The sequence below is a fragment of the Heloderma suspectum genome, chromosome 4 (assembly GCF_057233095.1).
Source record: "Heloderma suspectum isolate Gila_16-S chromosome 4, 16-S_ref, whole genome shotgun sequence".
Classification (NCBI taxonomy): Eukaryota; Metazoa; Chordata; class Lepidosauria; order Squamata; family Helodermatidae; genus Heloderma; species Heloderma suspectum.
Genome location: NC_139461.1, coordinates 267,849,857 through 267,874,581, shown reverse-complemented (window position 1 = coordinate 267,874,581; position 24,725 = coordinate 267,849,857). Strand labels below are relative to the sequence as shown.

The 24,725-nt window shown below is 41.9% G+C and overlaps 1 protein-coding gene across 2 annotated transcripts in view; it reads right to left on the bottom strand.

The window, feature by feature from the left end:
• Positions 1 to 415: 415 nt before the first annotated feature.
• LOC146348683 (deoxynucleoside triphosphate triphosphohydrolase SAMHD1-like) overlaps positions 416 to 24,725 on the bottom strand; it is a 40,229-nt gene continuing 15,919 nt past the window's right edge. Inside the window, exons 6-16 of one of the 2 annotated variants that reach the window (XM_084853789.1) lie at positions 23,347 to 23,417; positions 22,671 to 22,832; positions 21,842 to 21,942; positions 17,614 to 17,722; positions 11,794 to 11,885; positions 11,090 to 11,205; positions 10,076 to 10,215; positions 8,138 to 8,248; positions 7,925 to 8,029; positions 5,752 to 5,889; positions 416 to 3,706 (exon numbers count right to left, since the gene is read on the bottom strand). In XM_084853789.1, the coding sequence (XP_084709915.1) occupies positions 3,575 to 3,706; positions 5,752 to 5,889; positions 7,925 to 8,029; positions 8,138 to 8,248; positions 10,076 to 10,215; positions 11,090 to 11,205; positions 11,794 to 11,885; positions 17,614 to 17,722; positions 21,842 to 21,942; positions 22,671 to 22,832; positions 23,347 to 23,417 (1,277 nt within the window). In that variant the 3' untranslated portion in view covers positions 416 to 3,574. The remainder of the gene's footprint in view (positions 3,707 to 5,751; positions 5,890 to 7,924; positions 8,030 to 8,137; positions 8,249 to 10,075; positions 10,216 to 11,089; positions 11,206 to 11,793; positions 11,886 to 17,613; positions 17,723 to 21,841; positions 21,943 to 22,670; positions 22,833 to 23,346; positions 23,418 to 24,725) is intronic. The other variant, XM_084853790.1, reaches the window with a different exon arrangement.

Sequence of the window (24,725 nt, the reverse complement as noted above, 5' to 3'; positions counted from 1 at the left end):
ACTCAGCCAGCATAGCCAATGGCCAGGGATTATGGGAGTTGTAGTACAAAGCACCTGGAGGGCACCTGGTTGCCTACCCCTGCTCTAGACTCTTGAACTCTGTAGAGCTCCACACATACTGTTAGAGGCTGAGCTCGCCTCATACATTAAATACATATTGCAGATTTCCCTATTCTGTTTTCACAGAATAGTAGGGCTGGAAGGGGCCTATAAGACCATCGAGTCCAACCCCTGCTCAATGCAGGAATCTAAGTCAAAGCATCCCTGGCTTTTAACTGAGTGTCATTTTTGATAGAAAGGCACGGGTACAAATCAAATCAAAATAATTGCACAATTCTAGATTTGCTCAAGTTTGAATATTTAGATTACATAAATTAGTTCTGTATAAAAGATTTGAAAGATCAGTCAAGTAAGGCATCAACCATCAGATTTTTTTATTACTGAGCTGAAATGAACACAGATCAAGATTCATATTCAGACATGCAAAATGTAGAATGTGTGATAATTACAAGTCTGACAATTCAATACAGCTTCAGAGATCACTGCATGTGTGCTGTGCTGCCCTGCCCCCTTTATATTAACCAGAAGATGTAATTTAAAGACAACATTGTAACTTCAGATGCAAGAAGCTTTCTTCCAATTCAAGCTTACGGAGCTCAGTTAACCCACTCCTTCTAGAGTCTCTTTACACAATCTAGTCCATGCCCTACATGCAATGCTGTGTCCGTGGAGTCTACCTGAACAACTCTCTGTACACGTGAGGTAGATGTGCACAGCCATGCGTTTATAAACAAAAGAGAATTCCAGATTCAGGTGCAGTGCGGTGGTGATAGGGGTTCAGCAGACCACTGGATAATGTTTGATTTTGTATTACGTTTTAACAGATATCCACAACACAGTTCATTTTAAACATAGGCTTGGATCCATGAGCTGAGTTCTGCTCCCACTGGAGGAGGGAGAGGAGGCAGTTTTCACCAGCTCCTGTATCACCTTTCAGGCTCTTAAAGATCTGCAGAAGTGATCTCCCACATTTCTTCCAGCAGGAACCTCCATTGGATTGTAGTCCCTTCTGCAAACTGAAGGAGCCCTTCTGTTGGCAGTAGGGCGACTCTAGATCCACCCACCCAGTATTTAAAAGGTTTATACAATTATTCTGATGCTTTCTCAGATCCATTGGAAGGGGCTTAAAGAGAAGGCAAGAGCTAAAATCTCAGTTCTCACAATAAACAGCACACTTGTCATACACAAAGCCATAATTCTGTCACCATAAAGTGCACATCACAGAAATCTGTTTCCAAAAATAATTTAAAGGAACAACATATTATTCCATAAAAATACAGTCCTGCAACCTGTGGATATAAGAGACAGGGACAGAGAGATCCTATGGTCCCTGGCAGAGATATCAGAGTCTCCCTCCTGAAACCGTGGACACTCCCTATGACTTTGGGAATGGGACTCTGCATTCTAATCTCTCCCCTGCCCCCCTGCAGCCATTGCAGAAAGAACTGCGGTGGCTGCTTCATGGAAAAGCAACTTCAGATGACCTTGAAGAGGTAAAAAAAAGGGTGTTCCTGTGGACGGGGAGGGGAAGGGAGAGGCTGGGATCTCCGCCCCCATCACCAGCGTGCGACTCCTCTAGACGGACTCAGAGGCCTGTCTACAGGGGGAAACGCAAAAGAAAACGCAAAGGTGAAAATAACCTCCGTCTCCTGCCCTGCTAGCAGCAGCCTGACAGTGCACAGGATACTCAGAAACCTCCAAGATAAGAGGCTTCTATCTAGCAGGCTGCAATTCTATGGTCCCTTCATCTTAAGAGGGTGAAGACAGAGGTCTGACCTCAGAGGGGAAGATCTAGCCTTGGATGACTCCTCACGGCCTGCATGGAAATGTCTGCGGCCCTTGCCTCTCCAATATTGGAACTCCCAACATCAGTAGAGTCAAAAGGGAGGTGGATCAGGGCGTAATGTCATGGGTGAATCAGAGGCAGCTTTGAATCTGCATGATATATAGCACTCCCAGTTCCCAGACATGCCCCCAACTTGGGAGGAAATGTACACCAGCCCTGGAGTTGGCATACACAACTTCATATTGACTGCAGTGGGAAGGAAAATGTAAAAAACTAAATGACCTAGAAAAGACTGGACACATAATGTTTCTCCCTCCCTTTTGTCCCTGCCAGTATAAGCCACTAACATTGGCGTGCCTTCCCCACCCCCACACCCGGTAGAATGCTCTGCCTAAATACATTCAAGCTGGTTTGAAGTATAAGAGTCCTCTAGTCTGATATGTGCTTCTTCCTTTAAGATGCTTAACAGCTTTTTATCCCTCTATGTAAATCAGATTATTTCTCTCTGGCATGTGTTTGAAGGCCAGTATGTGTTCAGTAGCATGTTTTGTTATTGCCAGTATTTCCTTTGGTTATTAAAAAATGAACAAAGTTTCTGTTTTTAAAACTTTAAAAATATTATATCATTGTGTCAGGGCACATTTAGTTCTAAATCAACATATACTAACTTCAGCTCTCTCACGATTGGAGGGAATGGTAAAAGCTTTTCTAAAAAGACAATGTGATAATAAATTTTATAACAAAAAGATATAAATTAGGGAAAGTAGCACAGGTTATACAACCTCCCCCCAATATATTTTGTATATAGTGTTTGCCCTGGTAGATAAACTATACTATTTTGCTCATCAAAAGAAAATGAAACATGTCTTGAAATAGTAGGCTAGTCCTCATATTTTTTTGATGTTTATGTGTTAAGAGATTTTCCCACAGCTTTTGACACTTGTTTTGAAAGGCAGTTCTTACTTCCCTCACACACATTTAAACTAGCAACAAAATGAGAATATTGGTGATAATTAACATTAACATTGGCAGTCAGTAAGGGTGCAATCCAGTGGTGATGGTTGGCTGCCTCTGAACGTGGAGGCAACTGACTATCCAATGTAGGGCAGGCAGAGTGCGGCGGGGGGGGGATCTTCTCCTCTGCGCTCCAGCCACCCTGCATTTGAGGCTAGATGGCTGATTTCAGCTGTCTGGCCAGGGTGTATCAGAGCAGGGGCGGGGAGGAGAGGATGGACGGCGCATAGGAAGTGTCATAATGGCACTTCTGCCATCCCCTCCCCTCCCCCAGCAATTCTCCCTTTTCCCCTGCTCCACGCTGCTCTTACAAGTGTGGAGCTGGGGACGAACTGTGCCGCCTACAAGGCAGTGGGAGAGGGGGCGGGGAGGTGCTTTTCTGGGAATTGACCTTGGAGTAGTGGCTCCAAGCTCGGTTCTCAGAAAACTAAAAATCTTGTGGCCGTTTAGCCGCCACATAGTGGCCATAGGATTGCACCCTAAATTGTCTTGTAAAAACCACAACAAATGTAGAGCTTTAAAATGTCTACTCTAAGAGACATTTTCCATTGCAGCTTTCCAAAAGGTACTGTGCAGATTTATTCTGTAGTTTTACAAAATATTCTTAACTGAAGTAAAAATTCTGTACATATTGTTTCACATGACGATGTTATTATATAAAAAGCCTCGATAGAACAAAACCCGAGGCACTCAACAGAAATTCAAGTTGTTCACTCAGTCATAAAAAAGTCTGGTTTTAGACTTTGAAGCATTACTGTTTTCCTTTGAACCATGCATTTTGTCATCTTCAGCTACATTCCAGTTGGGTTTCATTGGAGTAAGTTCAGGAGCAACTACATCACTATCCTATCAAAGCATCAAAATGAAGAAAGTTAATTCAGTCTTGCACTAATCTTCTCCACTGACAGCTGGAATAAGACACTCAAAGAGCCTTTTCACACTTTATTTTCAAGGGAGAAATTGCAACCTGTTATCAGTCTCAGGTATGTGTTTTCCCTCCTTCCTCAGTGTGGAAAGGAGATAATGGGGGTGTTCAGATGATCAGCAGGGGAAACAACAAAGTGTCAGTTGTTCCCCCTGCCCCCATGTGTGCCAGTCGCGTGACTGGGATTACCTGTGCCTAGGGATGTTAGAGAAATCTGCGATGGATTCAAATGAGGCTGGATTCTTTGGAATCCGGCCTCAGGAATCCGTAGCGGATCGGCCCCACTTACCTCCTCTCCTGGAGGAATTCCGCGTGGGATGGCACAGATGCCTCCATGCCAATTGCCATTCAAAAAAAAGGCGATCGGCAGGATGTCACCATAGACTCATACGCAAAATAGAGCTGTGAATCTTGCATATAAGCCTATGGACACATAGACTTATATGCAAGATTCATGGCTCTATTTTGCTTATAAGTCTATGGGGACATCCTGCCGATCGCCCTTAAAAAAAAAATGGCGAGCAGTGCGGAAGCGAAGGGCTCCGGTTGCAGGTAAGCGGCGGCCCTCGGCTCTGTGGAATCCTTGTGGAGCGGAGCCGCTCCGCAAGGATTCTGGCGGGGAGGAACGGATTCCCCCCCCCCGCGGATTCCCCACCGGATTCCCCTACCTGCATCACATCGCAGGTTGCCATGTTGTCTGAGCCTAGTGCATAGCATGGGCGTAGTGCATTTTCATCCACCCTACAGCCCATATTGCAAACCATGGGTTGTAGGGTGGGTGAAAATGCACTACAACTGTGCCACGCACTGGATTTGGACAACATGGCAACCTGCAACGTGGGTAATCCCGATCATGTGACTAGTATGGGCAGGGGAAATAACAGATGCTGCATTGTTTCCCCTGCTGATCGTCTGAATCCAGATAATGGGTAAATGATGTAGTTATGCATTTGTCTGTGGTGGTCCCACCTCCCCAATTTTACGTAATTGACATTTTATTTGCAAGTAAGATAACTGCTTGCGGATAGTTTCTACCTGGTGATAATGTTATAGTTAATTTATAATGCAACCATAAAGGCTAGACTTGTCTTCCCCAAAGTGATTTCTGGGATCACTTGGACTCTAGGGGCCTGACATGTCCCTTAGGTTTATAATGTGTAGTGTTGTGAACAGAAAACTGTGGATGTATATTTATGTTGTGATTTATATAGAAATTTTAATAATAATAATCTATTAATAAACTATTTAAAAAGACAAATGTCTTGGGTCCAAGCACCCAGGAACTGACTACGCTTGAATAAACATCTCACTGACAGCATGTCCATGGATACTAAACTTCCACGTAGAAAGCCAAAGGAGTGTGTACTCATCCCATCCACACTCACTAAAACAGGGGTGGGCAACTTCGGAGAGTCCAGGGGGCAATTTTCACCCTCTAGATCTCATCAAGGGCTGCACACCCCGCCCCCCACAGCCAAAATGTCACTGAATTTCACTGGTACAGCAGCAGCAACAAAGCCATATTTCCCTTTAAAACGATATGTGCAGTTAGTGTATGCCTTGTTTTAAAGGCAAAATCGCATTCCTGGAAGACCCCAAAGAGTGCAATTTGCCATTAAAACAAAGCACGCACTTATTGTGCGCCTTTTTTTAAAGGGGAAATTTGTCTTTTTGCCATTGCTGTTGCAGTGGCAGCACTTTGGGGGGCAACAGGGGGGGCACAAAACGGGCTGGAGGGGCTCATTTAGTGTTGTGCACTAAAAGAATCAATTGAAGAGTGCCCCAGAATATAGAGGAATTAACAGGTGTGGGACAAAAGAGATATTGAGAATTAGGTAGATCTAAATCTCTACATTGAGACACACACTGATGTCCAACACATTTTATGAGTCGGAACCTCCAAAATCTTTATTTGGAGATGACACGTTCCAAGTATAAAACTTGTGGTTGCCAAAGAATTTCTTACCCGTGGTTTAGTGAAATCCTTGTTTATGCACCACTGAATGAAATGTTTTGTAGCAACATAGATGATCTTTTCATCCTTTTTCTTACAATAAACCCTGATGAGTTGTTCTGCAAATTTTTCTGGTAGAAGCTTTGAAACCTTAAGATACAAGGCAAGCAGAATTAAAATACATACACACCTCCCTTTATCTCTTTGTCAGAAGAAACTTTAATGAATATCTCATATTTTCCCAAGCAGCAAAATATAAAATTCTGAACTGCTATAAAAGCAACAACAGCAGCATTCAGTTACAAGAATGTTATGGCTTGGCACAAAGAAATTTCACTTTAAAGCTACTTGCACACAGTCAGAATTAATATAATAGGTTATATAGGACTTGTGTTGCCATCACTGGCATGCCATTTCTTTGACGTTTCCACACATTTATTTGATTTATATAATTGCACTCTCCATCTAGCAGACACTTGGGGTAATGTACAATTAAAACATTAACATTTCACATAAAACTAAAGGAACAAAACCGTATAATAAAATATACACACAGCGTTAAAATTAAAGAGCAGCAAAAACTAAACATTAAAAGCCAGATAGAGAAGAACAGTCTTTACCGCCCATCTAAGGCAGACCAAGGAGGGAGTCAATCTCACTTCCATCAGGAGGAAGTTCCACAATCAGGATCCTGCTATCAAAAAGATCCACCAATCCATATTCTCTAGGTGATGGGACATATAACATGGTCTCCAGTGATGAACGTAAGTTATTGCCACATTCATATGGAAGGTAGTGGTCCTTCAGAAAACTTGTGTCCCATACAATTTAGGGCTTTGTAGGTCAAAACCTGAACCCTGAATTGTGCTGGGAAATGAAATGGAAGCCAGTGCAGTTGTTCCAAGACTGGTGTAATGTCGTTTATAAAGTGCACTGCTGACAAAAGTCTAGCCACCGACCACATTTGCAGTAACTGTAGTTTCTGAACACTTTTCAAGTGCAGCCCCACATAGGGTACATTACAATAATCTAAATGAGAGGTAATTAAGGCATGTATCACTGTGGCCAGATCTTCTTTCCCCAAGAAAGGGCACAGTTGGAGTACCAGACGAAATTGGGCAAAGGCACTTCTGGCCACCGCCACCACCACCACCTGACTTTCCAGGAGCAACGTTGGATCCAAGAGTACTTACAAGCTGTGTATCTGATCTTTCAGAGGGAGTGCTACCCCACCCACAACAGGTTATATCCCCAAAACCAGGTTAGATTGTCTACTGACCAACAGTACCTCTGTCTTGTCTGGATTGAGCCTCAGTTTATTCACCCACATCCAGTCCCTCACTACAGCCAGGTAATGGTTTAGGGCTTCCACAGCCTCCTTGGCATCAGTTAAAAACGGGTAATAGAGGCGAGCATTATCAGCATACTGATTAGTCCTAACCCCAAAACTCCTAATGACCTCCCCCAACAGCCTTACATGGATGTTAAAGAATATAGGGGCCAAAACAGAGTCCCAAGGAACCCCAAAAGCTAAGGAGTTAAGCAACAATTTCCCAGCACCACCTTCTGGAAATGCTCAGACAAACAGGACTGGAACCAAGTACTATATCAACAAGAAATCCTAGGAGGCACTATGGTAAATAGCACTGAATGCTGCTGAGAGGTCTAGCAGAACCAGAAGGGACATACTTCCCCACATTCATTTTCCAGCACAGGTCATCTACCAAGGAGACCAGGATTGTTTCTGTCCCAAAACCAGGTTGAACCCAGATTGAAATGGATCCAGAAAACCAGTATCATCCAAGAACACCTGGAGTTGGGGGACTACCACCCAGTCAAGGACTTTATTTAAAAATGGTAGATTTCAGATTGGGCAGGGATGAGCAAAAAATAGATGTTTTGGACTTCAATTCCCAGCATTCCTGACCACTGGCCATGCTGGCAGGGACTTCTGGGAGCTGAAGTCCAAAACATCTGGAGATCTGCCACCCACCCACCCCTGATTTAGGGTGATGGAAGCCAATAATGACTTCTTTAATAATGGTCTTACCACCACCTCCTTTAGCATGATCAGAATATGTCCCTCTGCCAAGGAGGCATTTATAACTTCCACCACCATGTACCCAGATCATCTTAAAAGCCAACATAATAAATTTGCAAAACCACCACCCAATCTTCTACTTACTTGATCTTTAGTAATTTTGATTGCCTTAGTGATGTCAGACTTACAGTAGAAACTAACATTATTAACAGGGTTCTTCTCTTTCATTCCATAATCCATATTGATAACCTTCAGAGGTAAACCAGAAAGAAAATGTACTTAAGTATATTGTAGATATATGCATTTAGAAATGAAAGTAATATATTTTAAAGTGTGTTTTAAATAAATCATATTTACATCAACAATAAAGTCTTCAGCCTTCAGTTCAACAGCCTTCAATTCAACATCTGTCGGGGGTTTCGCTGGCTTGGACGCAACTATTTCAGCAGACAGTCCATCATACTGCTCCTGGAGGGCATAAAACCTTTCACTTTTTGTTTATTCAAATGCCTGATGAGCACATTATTTTTAGAAATTGCTTAATTAGACCTTTGGTTATTTTGGTAAATAATTACTTTGGCAAATGCAGTACATTTTTCAAAGTCATCTCTACTCCTATGCACAAATATTTACTAATACTGTATGCATCATATACTGTGAAACATAATTATATTTGGTCTCACCATAGATAACTCTGGAAATTAAGATTACCTTGGAGTCGAGCAGGGATAGGATTTTGATCACTGCATCCTGGTTATGGAATGCGTTCCCCAGGAAGGCTTGACTGACACAGAGTTGTATACTTTTTTGATGCCAGGTAAAGACTTTATTTAGGTAATTCTAACTGCTGTAATGTTCGTATGATTGTATGGTTTTATTGCTCTAAAATTCCTGAGACTGAAGGATGAGATCTGCAGTATCTTAAATAATAAAGATCCCAATAATTAGCTTGGGGTGCCTGAGATCGCTCAAGCAGCCTCAGCCAGCATTGCCCCCAGTCAATCACTATTTGACTGGACATTAGAGTGAGTAAACTCCACCGCTCATTTCCCTTAAATCCAGTCAAATATGTTCTCCCAGGAACACTTCAGATGGAAATCCTTTGAGCCCAAGAATGGGTAGTTTAGCCCAAACTCCTTCACATCACGAAGGCCAAGTCTGGAAAGATTGCTTGCTTCCAGTTGAACTCATCTGCTCTACCTTAAGAGGGACTTTTCAGTGATAGTGCCCTGTTTGTGGAATGCCCTCCCCAAGCAGATCCACAAAGCACCAACATATTATTTGTTTTAAAATTTCTGTTCTGCATTCTTTCTTTGAAAAACTGAAGTGGCTAACAAATACACATAATTAAAAACAAATCTCAAAGAATAATGAGGTTTAGACTTCTTTATTCTGCAAGTGATCTGTGATTCTGCTGTATTTATCCAATTGTTTTTAATTAAAATTTTAACTACACTGCTGCTTTGAGCTACTGTTGCTTTGTGTACTTTTATTTAATTTGATGACACTTGTGAGCTGCTTTGGATATTTTTAAAGCATCAAAATATTTTAAATAAATAAAATGTCAGCAAGCAAGACATGCCAATCTGCCATTAAAATCCCCTTCCTTTACTAGCTGCATTAAGTTGGAAAAACATAAGCAACTTGTCTTTTCTTTCTACCATCAGTACAGCCAAATTTATTTATTTAAAATATTTCTTGGCCACCTTTCAGGGCAGAAGCCCTCATAAAACATAAAATACATAAAATAAATAACATAAAATACATAATAACATAATAACATAAAATAACATAAAATACATAAAAACAGTTAAAATATTAAAAGTGTTAAAAACATAAAAACAATAAAAGCCAACAATAAAACCAACAATTAAAACCAACAATGACGTTAACAGCAGCAACAGTAGCGGTCATATCAATAGAAGGCCAAGGTAAAATAATATGTTTTCAAGGCCTTCTTAAACGTCTACAGTGATGGAGCATGGCGGACCTCCGATGGCAGCTTGTTCCAAAGGTGTGGAGCCACTGCAGAGAAGGCCCTCTCACGTGTGTTCACTCACCTGACTGCTCTCACGGGTGGGCAAATGAGAAGGGCCTCTCTTTCTGATCTTAAAGTGTGGGCAGGCTGATATGGGTGTAGACGGTCCTTCAAGTAACTTGGTCCCAAACTGTTTAAGGCTTTAAAGGTCAAAACCAGCACTTTGAAAGTCATCAGCACATCACCCTATGATCACAGCTGAATGAGTTAGTACAGTGAAAAGGCCTAACCAATGAAGCTTGGGAATCTGGGCTTACCTTTGTAATTTCCTTGCCCTCTGGAGGCTGAGTCTCTCCCAGGTATCTATACAGGTCACGCTGCTCTATTTTACACAAAATGTCCCTGGCTTCATTCAGCAATGGTTGATCAGAGTGCAGAATCTGTAGAAAGATCTCATCTGTCAATATTAAAACAAATAAATCAAGAGTCATTAAATGTAGCTGGGAATTTTATTTTGCATACTTGAAAAATATATGAGCATCTCCCAGAATCAAACAAATGACTTGTCTTTCTTGTTATTATAATCACAGCCAACTGCGACTTTCCTTTTGCATATTTGCAAAACACAATCCACTAGCAAGGTCCTTCAGTCTTTCTTTGTGCTCTTTTCTACACACAGGATACCAACCTTACAAACAGTGGAAGTAATGCTTTAGGTTTCCAATACAGAATCTTAGCTTCCTGAAGAGATGTTACAGAGGGGATTGAATATCTCACTTATACTATAAATGAGGAAATACTTCATCCCACTTCCTTTACACAGATAGCAAAGTGTATCGCTAAGCTACAGAGTACAAAATGCTGGGTTGGATCCAGACTTTTCATCCCACGAACAGAAGGACTCCTTCCGTACATGGAAAGCTCCTGATAGGGTGGAGGAATCCCACTGGTGGAATTAGGGAGGAGGCTATTTTTGTCCATTTTCCCCTCCTCTTGCAGCCCCATATGTCCCCCCCACACACACACACATGTGCTCTGGAGGTTGAGGGACCCACCACAGGTAGCACTGGGTACTGCTAAAATTGGAAAAACTTCCACTCCCCATTTTCCACTGGCAAGAGCTTTCTGAGTGGAATTCACTCAGGACACACTACCACTAGTGGAAACAAGTGCTTCTGTCCAACCCATGATGTTTCAATAAAATCATTATTTAAATGCCTTATTAAGACACAGAAATCCTGACAGATATCATTCGTATACCTCCAGAACTGGTGTGATTAGGACATAGATGTCTGGCCATTAACCCAGATACTATTAATGACTGCCCATACCTGTTAGCTTAGTGTAGGCTTCCATATCTTCGAGTGCTGTAGAGATCTTGTATTCTTCTCCCCCAGAACCCTTTATTCTGATATAATCATCAGCTTTTAAAAAGGCATCTGTAATCCTGATTTCAAACATGTGACACAAATGAATATGAATTCATAACTTCAGTATATCTCCAAATGAGGAATTTCAGATTATTTTTGGAAACTAAAGTTCCCAAACTGAAGGCGACTGGAAGGGAGCAATGCAAAATGAAAGGTGGTGAAGCTCAAACCATGTTTAACTCTTTTCGTTATTCAACAAAATCCATTTTGAATAATGACTAAGGAGAAATGTGGGAGATCAATCACCTCAGTCACTCAGTAAGACCACAGAAACTGAATTGACCAATTGGTTAGATTAATCGATCAACAATTTTTTTACTAAAAAGACACCCTGATTATATTAGCATTTTTAGTATAAATACTTATAAAAACTGCAGGTAACAAGTACCACTGTAGAACAGGCATTTCCCTGTCTGTTAAAGAGCAAGGAATGACACTGCAACATATATATGTCCCATCTAAAAGTATACTTTTAATTAAGAACTAGTGTTTTATTAATATGCAAACCTATATAGATATTATCAATCAATTAACTCATATGATTAATTACTAGGATTTCTTTAATCAGTGACAGCCCTACTCTGAGGATATCAAAACACACTTACATTGTTTCAATGATGTTGCCAACTTTGTGTTGGTAGGCTCTGCGGTGTAGGCAATTCCGTGTGTGGAACATGTCATACATATTTCCAACCTCCTAAAGACCAAGATAAAAACGTCCATTTACCTTTGATGTTAAGGCCATAGTTACAAAACAATATACCCAGGGCAACTATTAGCAACATGCTTCACAAAACACTCTGGTAGCAAACTCTTTTGATGCTTTAACTTAATTGTCAGAGATACATGAGAAACTCCCTCTCATAAATGCTTGTGTCTCAGGAGTGCCTGAGAGTGGATATTTGTTTATTTTACAATATTTGTATACCGCTCCATATCCAAGACAGATTTCAGAGTGGCGAACATAAAAGGTAAGATACTAAGAGGATAAAAAGATGAAAACATCATATTAAAATTATGCTTTTAAAAAACAGAATGTCAATACAAACCAAGGCAGGTCAGTTAAGGAATGCCTCCTGGAACAGTGGTGTTTTCAGGAGGTGCTGGAAAGAACACAGCGTTGGTGCCTGCCTGTCCTCCAGGGGCAGGGAGTTCCAAAGAAAGGGGGCCACCACACTGAAGGCTCTTCTCCCGGTGGACTCTAATCGGGCCACAGGTCCACGTGGAACCACTAGGAGCATGCCCTCTGATGACCTCAGTGACCAGGCAGGTTGGTAAGGGAGAAGGCGCTCTCTCAGCTATCCTGGTCCCAAGTTGTTTAGGGCTTTGTACACTAGCACTAGAACCTTAGACCGGGCCCGGTAGTGAATAGGCAGCCAGTGCAGTCCCCTCAGCAAAGAAGCAGCATGCTGAAAAGCAGCAGCTCCTGACAACAGCCGAGCTGCTGCGTTCTGCACTATCTGCAGGTTCTGGAGAAGCATTAAGGACAGCCCCACATAAAGTGCATTGTAGTAATCCAGTCTTGAGGTTACTAGCACCTGTACCACTGTAGCCAAGCTATCCCTGTCCAAGTGAGGTTGTAGTTGGTGAACCAGCCAAAGCTGATAAAAGGCACTCTGAGCTGCCATGGCCACTTGGACCTCCAAAGACAGTGATGGATCTAGGAGTACCCCCAAACTACAGACCTGATCTTTCAGAGGGAGTGCAACCCCATTCAGAACAGGCAATGAGCCTATCTCCCAGACTCAGAAACCACTCACCCACAGGGTTTGTTTTGCCAGGATTCAGCTTCAGTTTACTGGCCTTCATCCAGCCCATTACTGAGTTCAGGCACTGACCCAGGACTCGCACAGCCATTCCTGATTCAGATGTCACAGGGAGACAGAGCTATGTGTCAACAGTGTACTGATGGCACTTGAGTCCATATCCCCTAATGACCGCTCCGAGCAACCCCATATAGACGTTAAATAACATTGGGGACAAGATGGTACCCTGCAGAACCCCATAGCTCAATTGCTAAGGGGCTGAGGAATGATCACCCAATGCTACTTTCTGAAATCTGCCCCACAGATAGGACCGGAACCACTGTAACACAGTGCCTCAGATACCCATCCCACAGGGTCGATCCAGGAGGTACCATGGTCGATGGTATCAAAAACCGATGAAAGATCGAGCAGAATTAACAGGGTTGCACTCCTCCATTCCTCTCTTGATAATGGTCATCCATCAGGGTGACCAAGGCTGATTCAGTCCCATAACCAGGATGAAACTCAGATTGGAATGGGTCCAGATAATCAGTATCCTCCAAGAGTGCCTGCAGTTGTTCTGCAAATAGGAATCTGAGGATAATTTTAGTGAAATGGAGGATATCCTGAGAATACTTTGTAGAAATAAAGCTTTTACTTCCTGGTATTATCACATGTCAAGCATCTTTACAGTGCAATCCTATGCATATCTTCTCAAAAATAAGTCCCATTGAGTTAAATGAGTCTTACTCCCACATAAGTGTGTATAGGATCGCGGCCTTAATCTACCTGATCAACTTTGGTTCCTCACACTAGATGCTTATCTCCATTGCTGAATAACTAGGAATGAAATAAAAGAAGCTCCTGGACACAGAAACAACAAGACCTTTCTTAAAAAAACTATACATAAGCAGTATAAAAATAAAATTCTTTAATGAATGGAAAAAACCCAGAACAGTATAAGTCAAATTTTATTTAATAAGTCTTCACACAATTTCAAACACAATAAGCATAGATGAAAACCAAACAGTAAATACATCAATTTTAAAACATAAAACTAATTTAAAAGAATCTGCATTATCCTTACAGAACTCAAGCAGCATAAAGTCATCTCCCGGAGCTTCATTGTTTCTTAATATCTGTATAAGAGATTTTATTTCCTGCATGGTAACAGGTGGCCATTTAGGGAAATCACTGATATTCTCCAAGAAAAATTCCATGTGAGATGTTCTACCATCTTTTGTCTCTTCCTTAAATAAATCATAGTAGAAATCCTCCCAAACCAAGGCAGAGACAGGTATCTCTAAAATGTAACTTGATTCTCTTAGGGAGCAATCCTATGGCCACTAGACACTGTTCAGAGGGCCATAGGATTTTTCGGTTTCTGGGAACTGCTTTGAGCTCAGTTCCCAGAAACTGTGCTCCCCACCCCCTCCCCCTCCCAGCTGGCATGGTTCTTCCCTGTCTCCACACTTGGAAATGGAGCGAGGATGGGGGGAAAGGGGGCGGTCCCAGGGGCAGGGAGACAAGACCATGGAAGCCTCTTTATGAGGCTTTCTATGCACCGCACAGCCTCCCCTCCTCCTGCTCTGAAGTCCTTGGCTAGATGTGCGAAATTGCACGGCAAGCAGGAAATGCAGGGTGGCCAGAGCGGATCCAGAGAGGATCCCCTCTGGGCTCCAGCCTCTTTGCATAGGATAGTTGCCAGCCTTCAAGTTTGGAGGCTGGCAACTATCTTCATAGGATTGCACCCTTAGTCTGTTGTTGTTGTTGTTCAGTCGTGTCCGACTCTTCGTGACCCCATGGACCATAGCACGCCAGGCCTTCCTGTTCTGCGCTCTCTCCCGGAGCGTGCTCAAGTTCATATGCACCCTTAGTCTACCAGAGACTAACTGCCAAAAGCATGCTGATTTTTTTATTCCTTGCCTCCAGTTCCAAATCTGCCCAGTTTTTAGCAAAATGGCTAGCTTCCTTGGTTGTAATTAATTTTTTATATTCTTGCTTAAGTTTGAGCATAAGTGTGTAAACTCCACAATCTGACGTATCACCTGCTTTTCTCATTTGTTTTCTTAAACATGTCTTGACTCTGCATCAAATCATGGAGAGTTTATGTTCCTTGAACCATTTGATCTGACCCCAGTTAGTAACAAAGGTTTAATTTGGGAAGAAATGGCCTCATATGCATACAGGACTGAATCAATATTCAATTGATAGTAGCTAATAGTAGGTCCCCCATCCATACACAATGTGACCCACTGTGTCATCTCATTTTAACTGGCCTTTCTGGCTGAACAGATTATTCCCCTCTGACTCAGGGCACACAAATTCATCCTTAAGGGGGCTCAGTTTGCCAACATTGGATCTCCTTGGATGAATGATGTCTATTCTAGGTTGCTCTAGATCATCTGACACCATATTACATCCTAGCTCCTCTTCTTCCAACTACCTCATTGCAAGCCTGTTTGTGCCACTAAAAAGATCCCCTTTTGTATGCTTGGTTGATGTAGTGTGGTCACTCCTAACTTGGTTCAGACCCATGTCTGCAGAACAGTGTAAGATTCATTCTTGCAACTGACATTATTTTCTGGTTATTTAGCAATGAACATCCTGCCTCATGTTTCAGATATTTATCCTTACATTTTAACACAGCTATGAGGCAGCTGGTCTGCTTTGCACATAACGCTAAGCCATGGTATGGGTTGTTGAATTCTGGATTGTTGTGATGTGTGAATGCAGCTGTTTTATTGACCACAAACAACCAAGAAAGAGAACCCTTGGTTTGTTGTTGGGATGTGAACTCTGGGTTGTTTAAACTCTAGGTTGTCATTATATGTAAACCCAGAACTCTGGGTTGCTTCATGGGTTGTTTCACCAGGCTATGGAGTGGTAAAGAAAAACACTTGCTGTACATGTCAACATTACAGCACCTCAAAGGCATTTGGGATACAGGGAGGGAACAGGCAAGGAAGAGAAAAACAAACAACCCCCGAATGGAGAAAACAAAGCATGATTTATTTGATTGTCTGCCAAACAAACCCTGAGTAGGGTAACAAACCACAGGTTAAACAAACCATGGGTTAGTGTTACATGCGAACCAGGCCATTGTGTATTAGTCTTAACATTTGTCCACAACCAGCATTTAAACCGGGTGGGTGGGGGTGGGGGCAACTTGTGTCATTCCAGACCTTTTGGCCTACAACTTCCATCAGCCCTTGCCAGCACAGCGAGGGATGGGGGGGGGGCACTGTGGCCCACCAGATGTTTTGGCCTACAAGTCACCCACCGTTGAATTAAACCATGTTCTTTCCAGTACCCAAACTCTCATCTTCTTTAAATTTCCAGAGAGATATATGTGTTAGCCTGTTGCAGCAAAAACAAGTCTTGTGGCATCTTGAAGACTAACGATTTATTATGGCATATGTTTTTGTGGACCAGAGCCCACTTCATGAGATGCATGGAAAATCATCCTGAGATGGCAGATAGACAGACTTGACGTTTAGATGTAATGTAAAATAATTACCCAAAGTAGTGTTGATAAACATCTTGGCATTGATAAATCAATCAATACTGGTAAAAATCCATATTGATTAAAGCCACAGGTGATAAAACTGAATTGTTAATTCAATTTCACACTGGATTATCCTTTTAAAGTTTCTTTGTTTGTGAATAGGTCAACAACAGAGTATCCTGGAAAATTGACATGTTCTCCTACTGGTTTCTAAATATTGTTCTTCTGATGTCAGATTTGTGTCCATTTACTCTTTCGCATAGATACTGACTTGCTTGTCCTATGCAGAATGGGCACAGGCTTTCCCTGAGTGAGTGTGCTGCCCAGTTTGTTTGTTAATTATGGTGTTGTACTGCTTTTAATATTTTTAAAATGTTTTTAAAATGTTTTAGACAAATGTTTTTGCATTTATTATGTATTTTAATCTCATTGTAAACTGATTTTTTAAAAATATGTAAGCAGTACTGAAATTTATTAAATAAAAATAAAATACAGAACGGCATTGCTGGCAGATGGTAGCATATATCCCATAGGAAAATGAGCAGAAAAAGGAACCCTTGACGTTGTGGATGACATTATTAGGTCCTGTAATAGCGTTGGCTGAGTAGACATGGGATAGAGTTAACACCCAGGCTTATTACAGGGTCTGGTCTGTTTGTGTCTCTGTTATGTGGCCTGTTGGTGGCGATGAGCGGCTGTTTCAGGTTAGGGGGCTGTCTGTAAGCTAGGACAGGCCTGCCACCCAAGGCCTGTGAGAGGGCAGTATCATTAAACCTCTTTCAAGTTGAACTCTCTTGACCTGACTGGCTACCCCAAGAGTCCCAGTACTTCAAAGGTTTGTTCATTCAACAGCAAGACTATCTTTTTGGCTCCATGAGCACAGGCACCTGAACCTTAGACAAGCAGAGTGGATGTTTATCTGGATTTGGATCCATGAGACCCCACAATCATGATGCTTGTTTGGTGGCCTTGGGCAAGACATTATCTTTCAGCTTAACCTACCTCATAGCATTGGTATGAGAGCAAAATGGAATAATGCCTCCCAGAGTAACTCAAAAGAAGTGTGTAAAACACTAGTCAAATGAACAATAATTTCCAGATGAAGTTTTCACACTGCTATTAAGATAACAATACTCTTGTTGAAGTTCTCTGCTTTCCTCAAAGAAGCTTACCTTGTCACGGGTACAAATATGCTTCTCCTTATTCACTTCACAGACACGGGCAAATTTAATGAAGCGTTCATAATCAAAATTGTTCTGGATTCCAAGATGATGACAATCCCTAATTATATACCAGATACAGAATTATCGTCATTCAATTATGAATTTGTTGATTGAGGGTTTTAAAAAAAATTATGAATATAGAAAAAACATTCATAGTTATTACATTAAACAAACACACACATAAACATTAATTAATGCCTTGACTGAAAAAGCTACTTAAATTCAATAGACAGACTTTTCACACCAGAGTGAACAATGAATAAGGATGTATATCACTATACGTATCATTATTTTAAAAAAATCTATAAAATTGATCATTTTCTAACAAACTGACATTCATGTATTTGATTCTCCAAAGAACAAATATATTAAATGTTAACACTACAGATATGCCTCAAACCCTAAGGCAAGTATAAGAGGAGAAACATCTTTTTTCCAATAAAAAGCTATTGACATTTTAGTGGCTACTAGCCAGTTGGTTACCATCTGAGCATATCCCCACATTCCTCTAAACTGTTTAAATGGATTTTCAAAAGACGCTTTAGGATGATATACCCAGTGATTTGTTTGCACAATACAAAATCAGTTGCCAAAATCAATTACCTGATTTGACATTCCAAAATATGTATGTGATAATTTGCATGCAGTTTTCCACAGCACCCACATTATGTACAGACAGATTATAAATCTATCGTACCTTACAGAGGGGTAAAAACCATTGATGCAATATTTTATTTTTAAAATATTTCAACTTAATTGCTTTTAAAGTTCTACCAACATTCTCTTCCAGCCACTTTTTCTGGAATTAAAATGGGTGGATCCAGGCTACTCATGAGCAGACCTCCACCCATAGGACTCTCCTATTGAAGGGTGGTGGAGAAGGAAATGTTACTTCTTCTTCCAGTGGGAGCCTCCACTGGATCTCGGTCCTTTGCATGAACAGAAGGGCAAATCTGGATCCAACCCTATGGACCGGTTCACATATAACGACAGCCCATGGATTAAACAACCCATGGGCTGTCATGCACGAGTGGGAGAGAGTGGGCGCACTGCCTGCAGCATGCCAGCCACTTCCTCTTTTAATCAACAACATACAATTGGCTGGGTCACAGGCTGTTGAGCATGATATCCAAATCCAGAGCAGTTAACCCAAGGTTTGTTGTTGGGTTAATCAGATTTGCACATCACGGATCCGCATGGGTTTGCTCCAGATTTGTATATCACACTCAACCATCTACAACCCAGCTGATTGTAGGTTGTTGATTAAAAGGGGAAGTGGCTGGTGCACTCCACCTCTCTCCAGCTCATGCACAGGCTGTCGTCACATGCAAACCAGCTCACTATCTAGATTCTTCACTCATTTCCTCTGATAAGTGAAATGTTCTTTAAACTGTAATTTACTAAAAACTGAATATTTTACAAATTAGCACTTATTAAATGTATCTGTCAGAACTCTCTGCTATGACCTGTCCGTCTTGGGTGGCCCTGCACGGCATAGCTTATGGCTTCACTGAGTTACGCAAGCCCCTTCGCCACAACCAGGCAGTGATCCATAAAGGGGATACCCTCTGCTCTTCCCCAGTAGTATATTGGACACCTTCCGACCTGAGGGGCTCATCTTCCGGCGTCATATCTTTTAGCCTTGTGATACGTTCCATGGGGTTTTCTTGGCAAGAATACTGGAGTGGGTTGCCATTTCCTTCTCCAAAGCTAGCGGAGATGACAGTCTTCCAGCTGAGCTATTTAAAATCCTAAAAGATGATGCTGTTAAAGTGCTGCATTCAATATGCCAACAAATTTGGAACACTCAACAATGGCCGCAAGACTGGAAAAGGTCAGTTTACATTCCAATTCCAAAGAAGGGCAACGCCAAAGAGTGTTCAAACTACCGCACAATTGCGCTCATTTCACATGCCAGCAAGGTGATGCTCAAAATCCTACAAGCTAGGCTTCAGCAGTATGCGAACCGAGAACTACCGGAAGTACAAGCGGGGTTTCGAAGAGGCAGAGGAACTAGAGATCAAATCGCCAACGTTCACTGGATCATGGAGAAAGCAAGAGAATTCCAGAAAAACGTCTATTTCTGCTTCACTGACTACGCTAAAGCCTTTGATTGTGTGGATCACAACAAACTGTGGCAAATTCTTAAAGTGATGGGAGTACCAGACCACCCTACCTGTCTCCTGAGAAACCTATACGAGGGTCAAGAAGCAACAGTAAGAACCAGACATGGAACAACTGAGTGGTTCAAAATTGGGAAAGGAGTATGACAAGGCTGCATATTGTCACCCTGCTTATTTAACTTATATGCAGAGTACATCATGAGAAACGCCGGGTTGGATGAATCACAGGTCGGAATTAAGACTGCTGGGAGAATTATCAACAACCTCCGATATGCAGACGATACCACCCTAATGGCAGAAAGCGAAGAGGATCTCAAGAGCCTCTTGTTGAGGGTGAAAGAGGAGAGTGCAAAAGCTGGTCTGAAACTCAGCATTAAAAAAACTAAGATCATGGCATCTGGCCCCATCACTTCCTGGCATATAGAAGGGGAAGAAATGGCAGCAGTGACAGATTTTACTTTCTTGGGCTCCAAGATCACCGCAGACGGTGACTGTAGCCATGAAATTAAAAGACGCTTGCTCCTTGGGAGGAAAGCTATGGCAAACCTAGACAGCATAGTAAGAAGCAGAGACATCACCTTGCCGACAAAGGTCCGTCTAATCAAAGCTATGGTTTTCCCAGTAGTAATGTATGGCTGTGAGAGCTGGACTATAAGGAAGGCTGAGCGCAGAAGAATTGATGCTTTCGAACTGTGGCGCTGGAGAAGACTCTTACAAGTCCCCTGGACTGCAAGGAGGTCAAATCAGTCTATCCTAAAGGAAATCAACCCTGACTGCTCATTGGAAGGACAGATACTGAAGCTGAAGCTCCAATATTTTGGCCACCTAATGCGAAGAGAAAACTCTCTGGAAAAGACCCTGATGCTGGGAAAGACTGAAGGCAAAAGGAGAAGGGGACGACAGAGGATGAGATGGCTAGATAGCATCACCGATGCAATGAAGATGAACTTGAGCACACTCCGGGAGAGAGCGCAGGACAGGAAGGCCTGGCGTGCTATGGTCCATGGGGTCACGAAGAGTCGGACACGACTGAACAACAACAAATGTATCTACCCAATTCACTTCTGATTATTTTCTTTTTACACCATATTTTCTGATTAAAGATGTCATAGAATGTATTGGAATAGATCGGTTCATCTTACCAATTCTTAATTCAAAGGATAACAACAACACTGATGGGGAGAGCAATCCTATGGCCCCTAGACAGCATCTGAGCGGCCAAAGGATACCTCAGATTCCTGGATCCGAGGTTGCGGGTGGCACTCTGGCATTGGACCCAGGAATCTGAGCTCTTCATCCCCTTCCCCTCCCCATCAGCACAGAGGGAACTGCACTGGTTGCCTCTCCAAGGTCACAAAGGCGACCTTGCAGAGGACAGAAAGGGGGCATGCCGGTGGGCAGGGATGAGAGAGGACTGGCAAAGTGAGGATACAAGCTCTCTGCAACCTTTCCCAGCCTCCCCACCCCCACCAATGCCTCAGCTGAAGAGGTTAAAATGCTCCTCTTGCTCTGCACAGGATTCCCATCCGCCTCCAAGTTTGGAGGCAGATGGGAATCCTGATGAGATTGCACCTTTAATGTCTTCGTGGAGATATTATATACACACACACACACACACACACACGTTAAAGATGGATAGTTTCCAATTTGTTCGTAACTCCAAAGCCAACAAAATCCAACCATTTCCATATATTAGAAATCTCACATGCATCGTAACACCTTGAAAAAACTCCACCCTTTCTCCAAGGGTTACATAACAAAGCCAAGCAATCCTGGGCCTCCTCCTACAAATATAACTAGTACAAATATATTGCCATGCTTTTAATCTAGTTTTTTTATTTAAGGAATATTAATCAGTAAAAAAGATTCATGGGCGAACATTAATTTTAACTGCAGATACACACTGAATCCCTGTTAAATTTAACTTGGACCACTGCTGATTAAGACCATTCATTAATTTAAAAAAGTCCGTAGGTAAAGGACTACCAATACATTTGTTATAAAAAAAGTTCTCCACATGCTTTAAGTGAGCAAATTAAGCATAATTTCCATACCTAGCAAAGTAATCCCATTTATCAACATCAATGCCACTTCTTTTGTTAGCCACTATCTCATAAAGAAAGCTCTTTTCTTTAGATCGCCCACAATATGGCCACTGGATAAAGGAAAGAAAAAAATAAGTAAACATTCCAATAAATCAATCGACTGTGAGCACTGATTGGTACTGAAGCAAGGTTTCTAAGTGCTGGTTATCCAAAGTTTGCACATACTGGGGAAAAATTATACACTAATGATTAGAACCAACCTTCCCCAAAGAAATCAGGATAAGATCAAGAACCTTTTGCTGTTCCATAGGATGAATGATGATTGTGTCACTTGCTAATAACTTCTGGGTTGAACCTAAACAGTTTCCTTCCTCAAAAGGAAGGAAATCTTTAGATGCAGTACTCTGTCTTTTACACTCTGCCTGTTACAGTGTCTAAGTTCAAAACCATAATTACATTTTAATGACAAGTCATATTGCCAATAGTGTATCAGTGTAATTTCAATCAGCGTGACTGTACATGGATTTCATCATCTCTTTGTTGTAATCCTATACCTACTGACCTGGGAGGGAGCCGCTTTGATCTCAACAGTACTTACTTCAGAGTAGACACGAACAACATCACACTGAGTATGAAGCTGTTCAGACCATCAATCCATCTAGCTCAGTACTATCTAACTCTTGATAATTATTTTCCAGCATCTCAGACAGAGGTCTCTTCTACGGTTTACTAACTTGCATCCTGAACTGGAAAAGTTTTCCCTTAAGGTCCCCATCCCTTTGGAAGGATAATGATAGCACAGATGACATTCCACTAAACTGCATAGCATTTGGATAACCTTCGAATTTTTGCGAGCTGCTTTTGTCTCAATAGGTCCTGCTATTTGTTCTTTGATAAAAACTTTGTCTTCATCCCACTTGAGACCATAATACTCCATGACTGGTTCTAGTTCATTGGAAGTGATCAAGTGGTCAAACATTTGAACAGAAGCCTCTTCATGCTGCAGAAAAGCAAGTTTTAATTATTAGAACACACACTGTCAACAAACCCATCATAATTCAATGCAACAACATTTAGACAGGCCACGCCTGCACATCATGGGGAGGAACAATCCCAGCTTAATAAAACAGGATATGCATTATCAACGTGCATCCACACACAGCCCCCTTGTTCTTGCTTTGCTCTTCCCTTTATGGGAGTGTGAAAAGAAGCCAGGACTCTGAACTTAACAGTAGCTTCCCGATACACGAAAACCGAGCACTGTGGTAAATTGTTCCCAGATAAGACAGCATTTGTAAGACAGCAATTCTAGTGACAATATTTCTCCAAGCTACTCAAAGTACCTTCTATTTAAACAAACAAACAAATAAACAAACAAACTACAGAGGCCCCCAGGTCCTTCAAATCTTAAAACACTATGTAGTTAACATATTTAAGGACCAGACAACATTCCCTTTATTTTTACTAAGGAAACAATAACTGGTTGCATATTATACTGCATGTAGCACACCCACCTTCCATTTTATTTCTGGACGAGCAAGTGGGATGAATCTTCCGTCAAACATATGCGAGAATGGTCCATGACCTAAAAATAAGGATTGTGCAGTTCATTTATATGGCAGATGTATGATGTATATATATGTGTGTGGTTGTGTGTGTGTATGTATTGTTATGTATATTAATTTTGGTATGCATCTTAACCATAGTAATGTCAAACCTGTTAGAGCCAGAGGATAAATGTTCAGCCTGTTCAACCTGACTATCTTTCATTCTCCCCCAGAGTGGCTAATAATCATAACAATACATGCAGCTTTAAAATATCATGGAGGAGGTAACACTTGAAACAGAATTCTAATTAAACACCTGTTGAATATCAGGGCAATACAACAGGGTGCCCGCCGTCAATTCTTTTCCTTCCTCCTGATTGCATGTGCAAGTGGTGGGTCCTGCCGGTTGTGTTGCACAAGCAGGATCCACAGCTTACAAAAGGGAGATTTAGCATTTCCTAGCACGTCCCTTCTGCAAGGTCTGCTGACCTGTCTCCTTCCCGAAACTAGTGTTTCTGATTGTTTGGGGTTGACCCAGAAGTGCTAAATTGCCACTGTGCAAGCAGTGAGGGCCGCTTGCACAATGCAGTCAGTGGGGCAGAAGAGAATAGGTGGGGCGGAAGCACCCCTTTAGATTCTGCCCTCCGTTTTGGAGTGATTTTGGAAAACAGGGAGGGAGGTCGGTCAACTAAATCTCCCAGGGCAATGTGTTCCACAGCCCAGACACCACCAATGAGAAGACTTTTGTTCACTTTCCTTCACACTTACTTCACCTTGGGGGGAGAGCAGGGAACAGGACCGTTCCTGATGCTCAAAGTAAAGGAGGCAGTCCTGTATGTGTACTAGCTTAGTACTTTAAAAGGTTAAAACCAGCACTTAAAACTGAGAAAGGAAACAAATCAGAAGTGAATGAGCATGGCAAAATATGGTTATTATGTGATCAAAAATCTGGCCTCCAGTCAGCAGCCTAGCTACTGCATTTTTCACCAACTAAGGATTCTGGACACATTTCAAAAGCAGCTGCTTGTAAAACATGCTATTGTAATTAATCTGACCATGTGCTAAGGTGTTCTGCTAAGGCCCTTCTTCAGGTATCTTTATCAGAGGCATGGTATGTGACAAAGGAAAGGATGCCATAAAAACGTTTTAAATATAATAAATGATCAATCTAGTCTGGATGTAAGCAAGATGTATGTAAATGTGTCAAGAACTGTTTCCTCCAGGAAATAGTGCAACTGGTGCACCGTCTTAAACTGAGCAAAAGCACTCCCTGCCACAGCTACCACCTGTCTGTCTAAGATAACTCCAAAGCTATGTACCTGTTCCCCATGGGAGACTGCTATTCT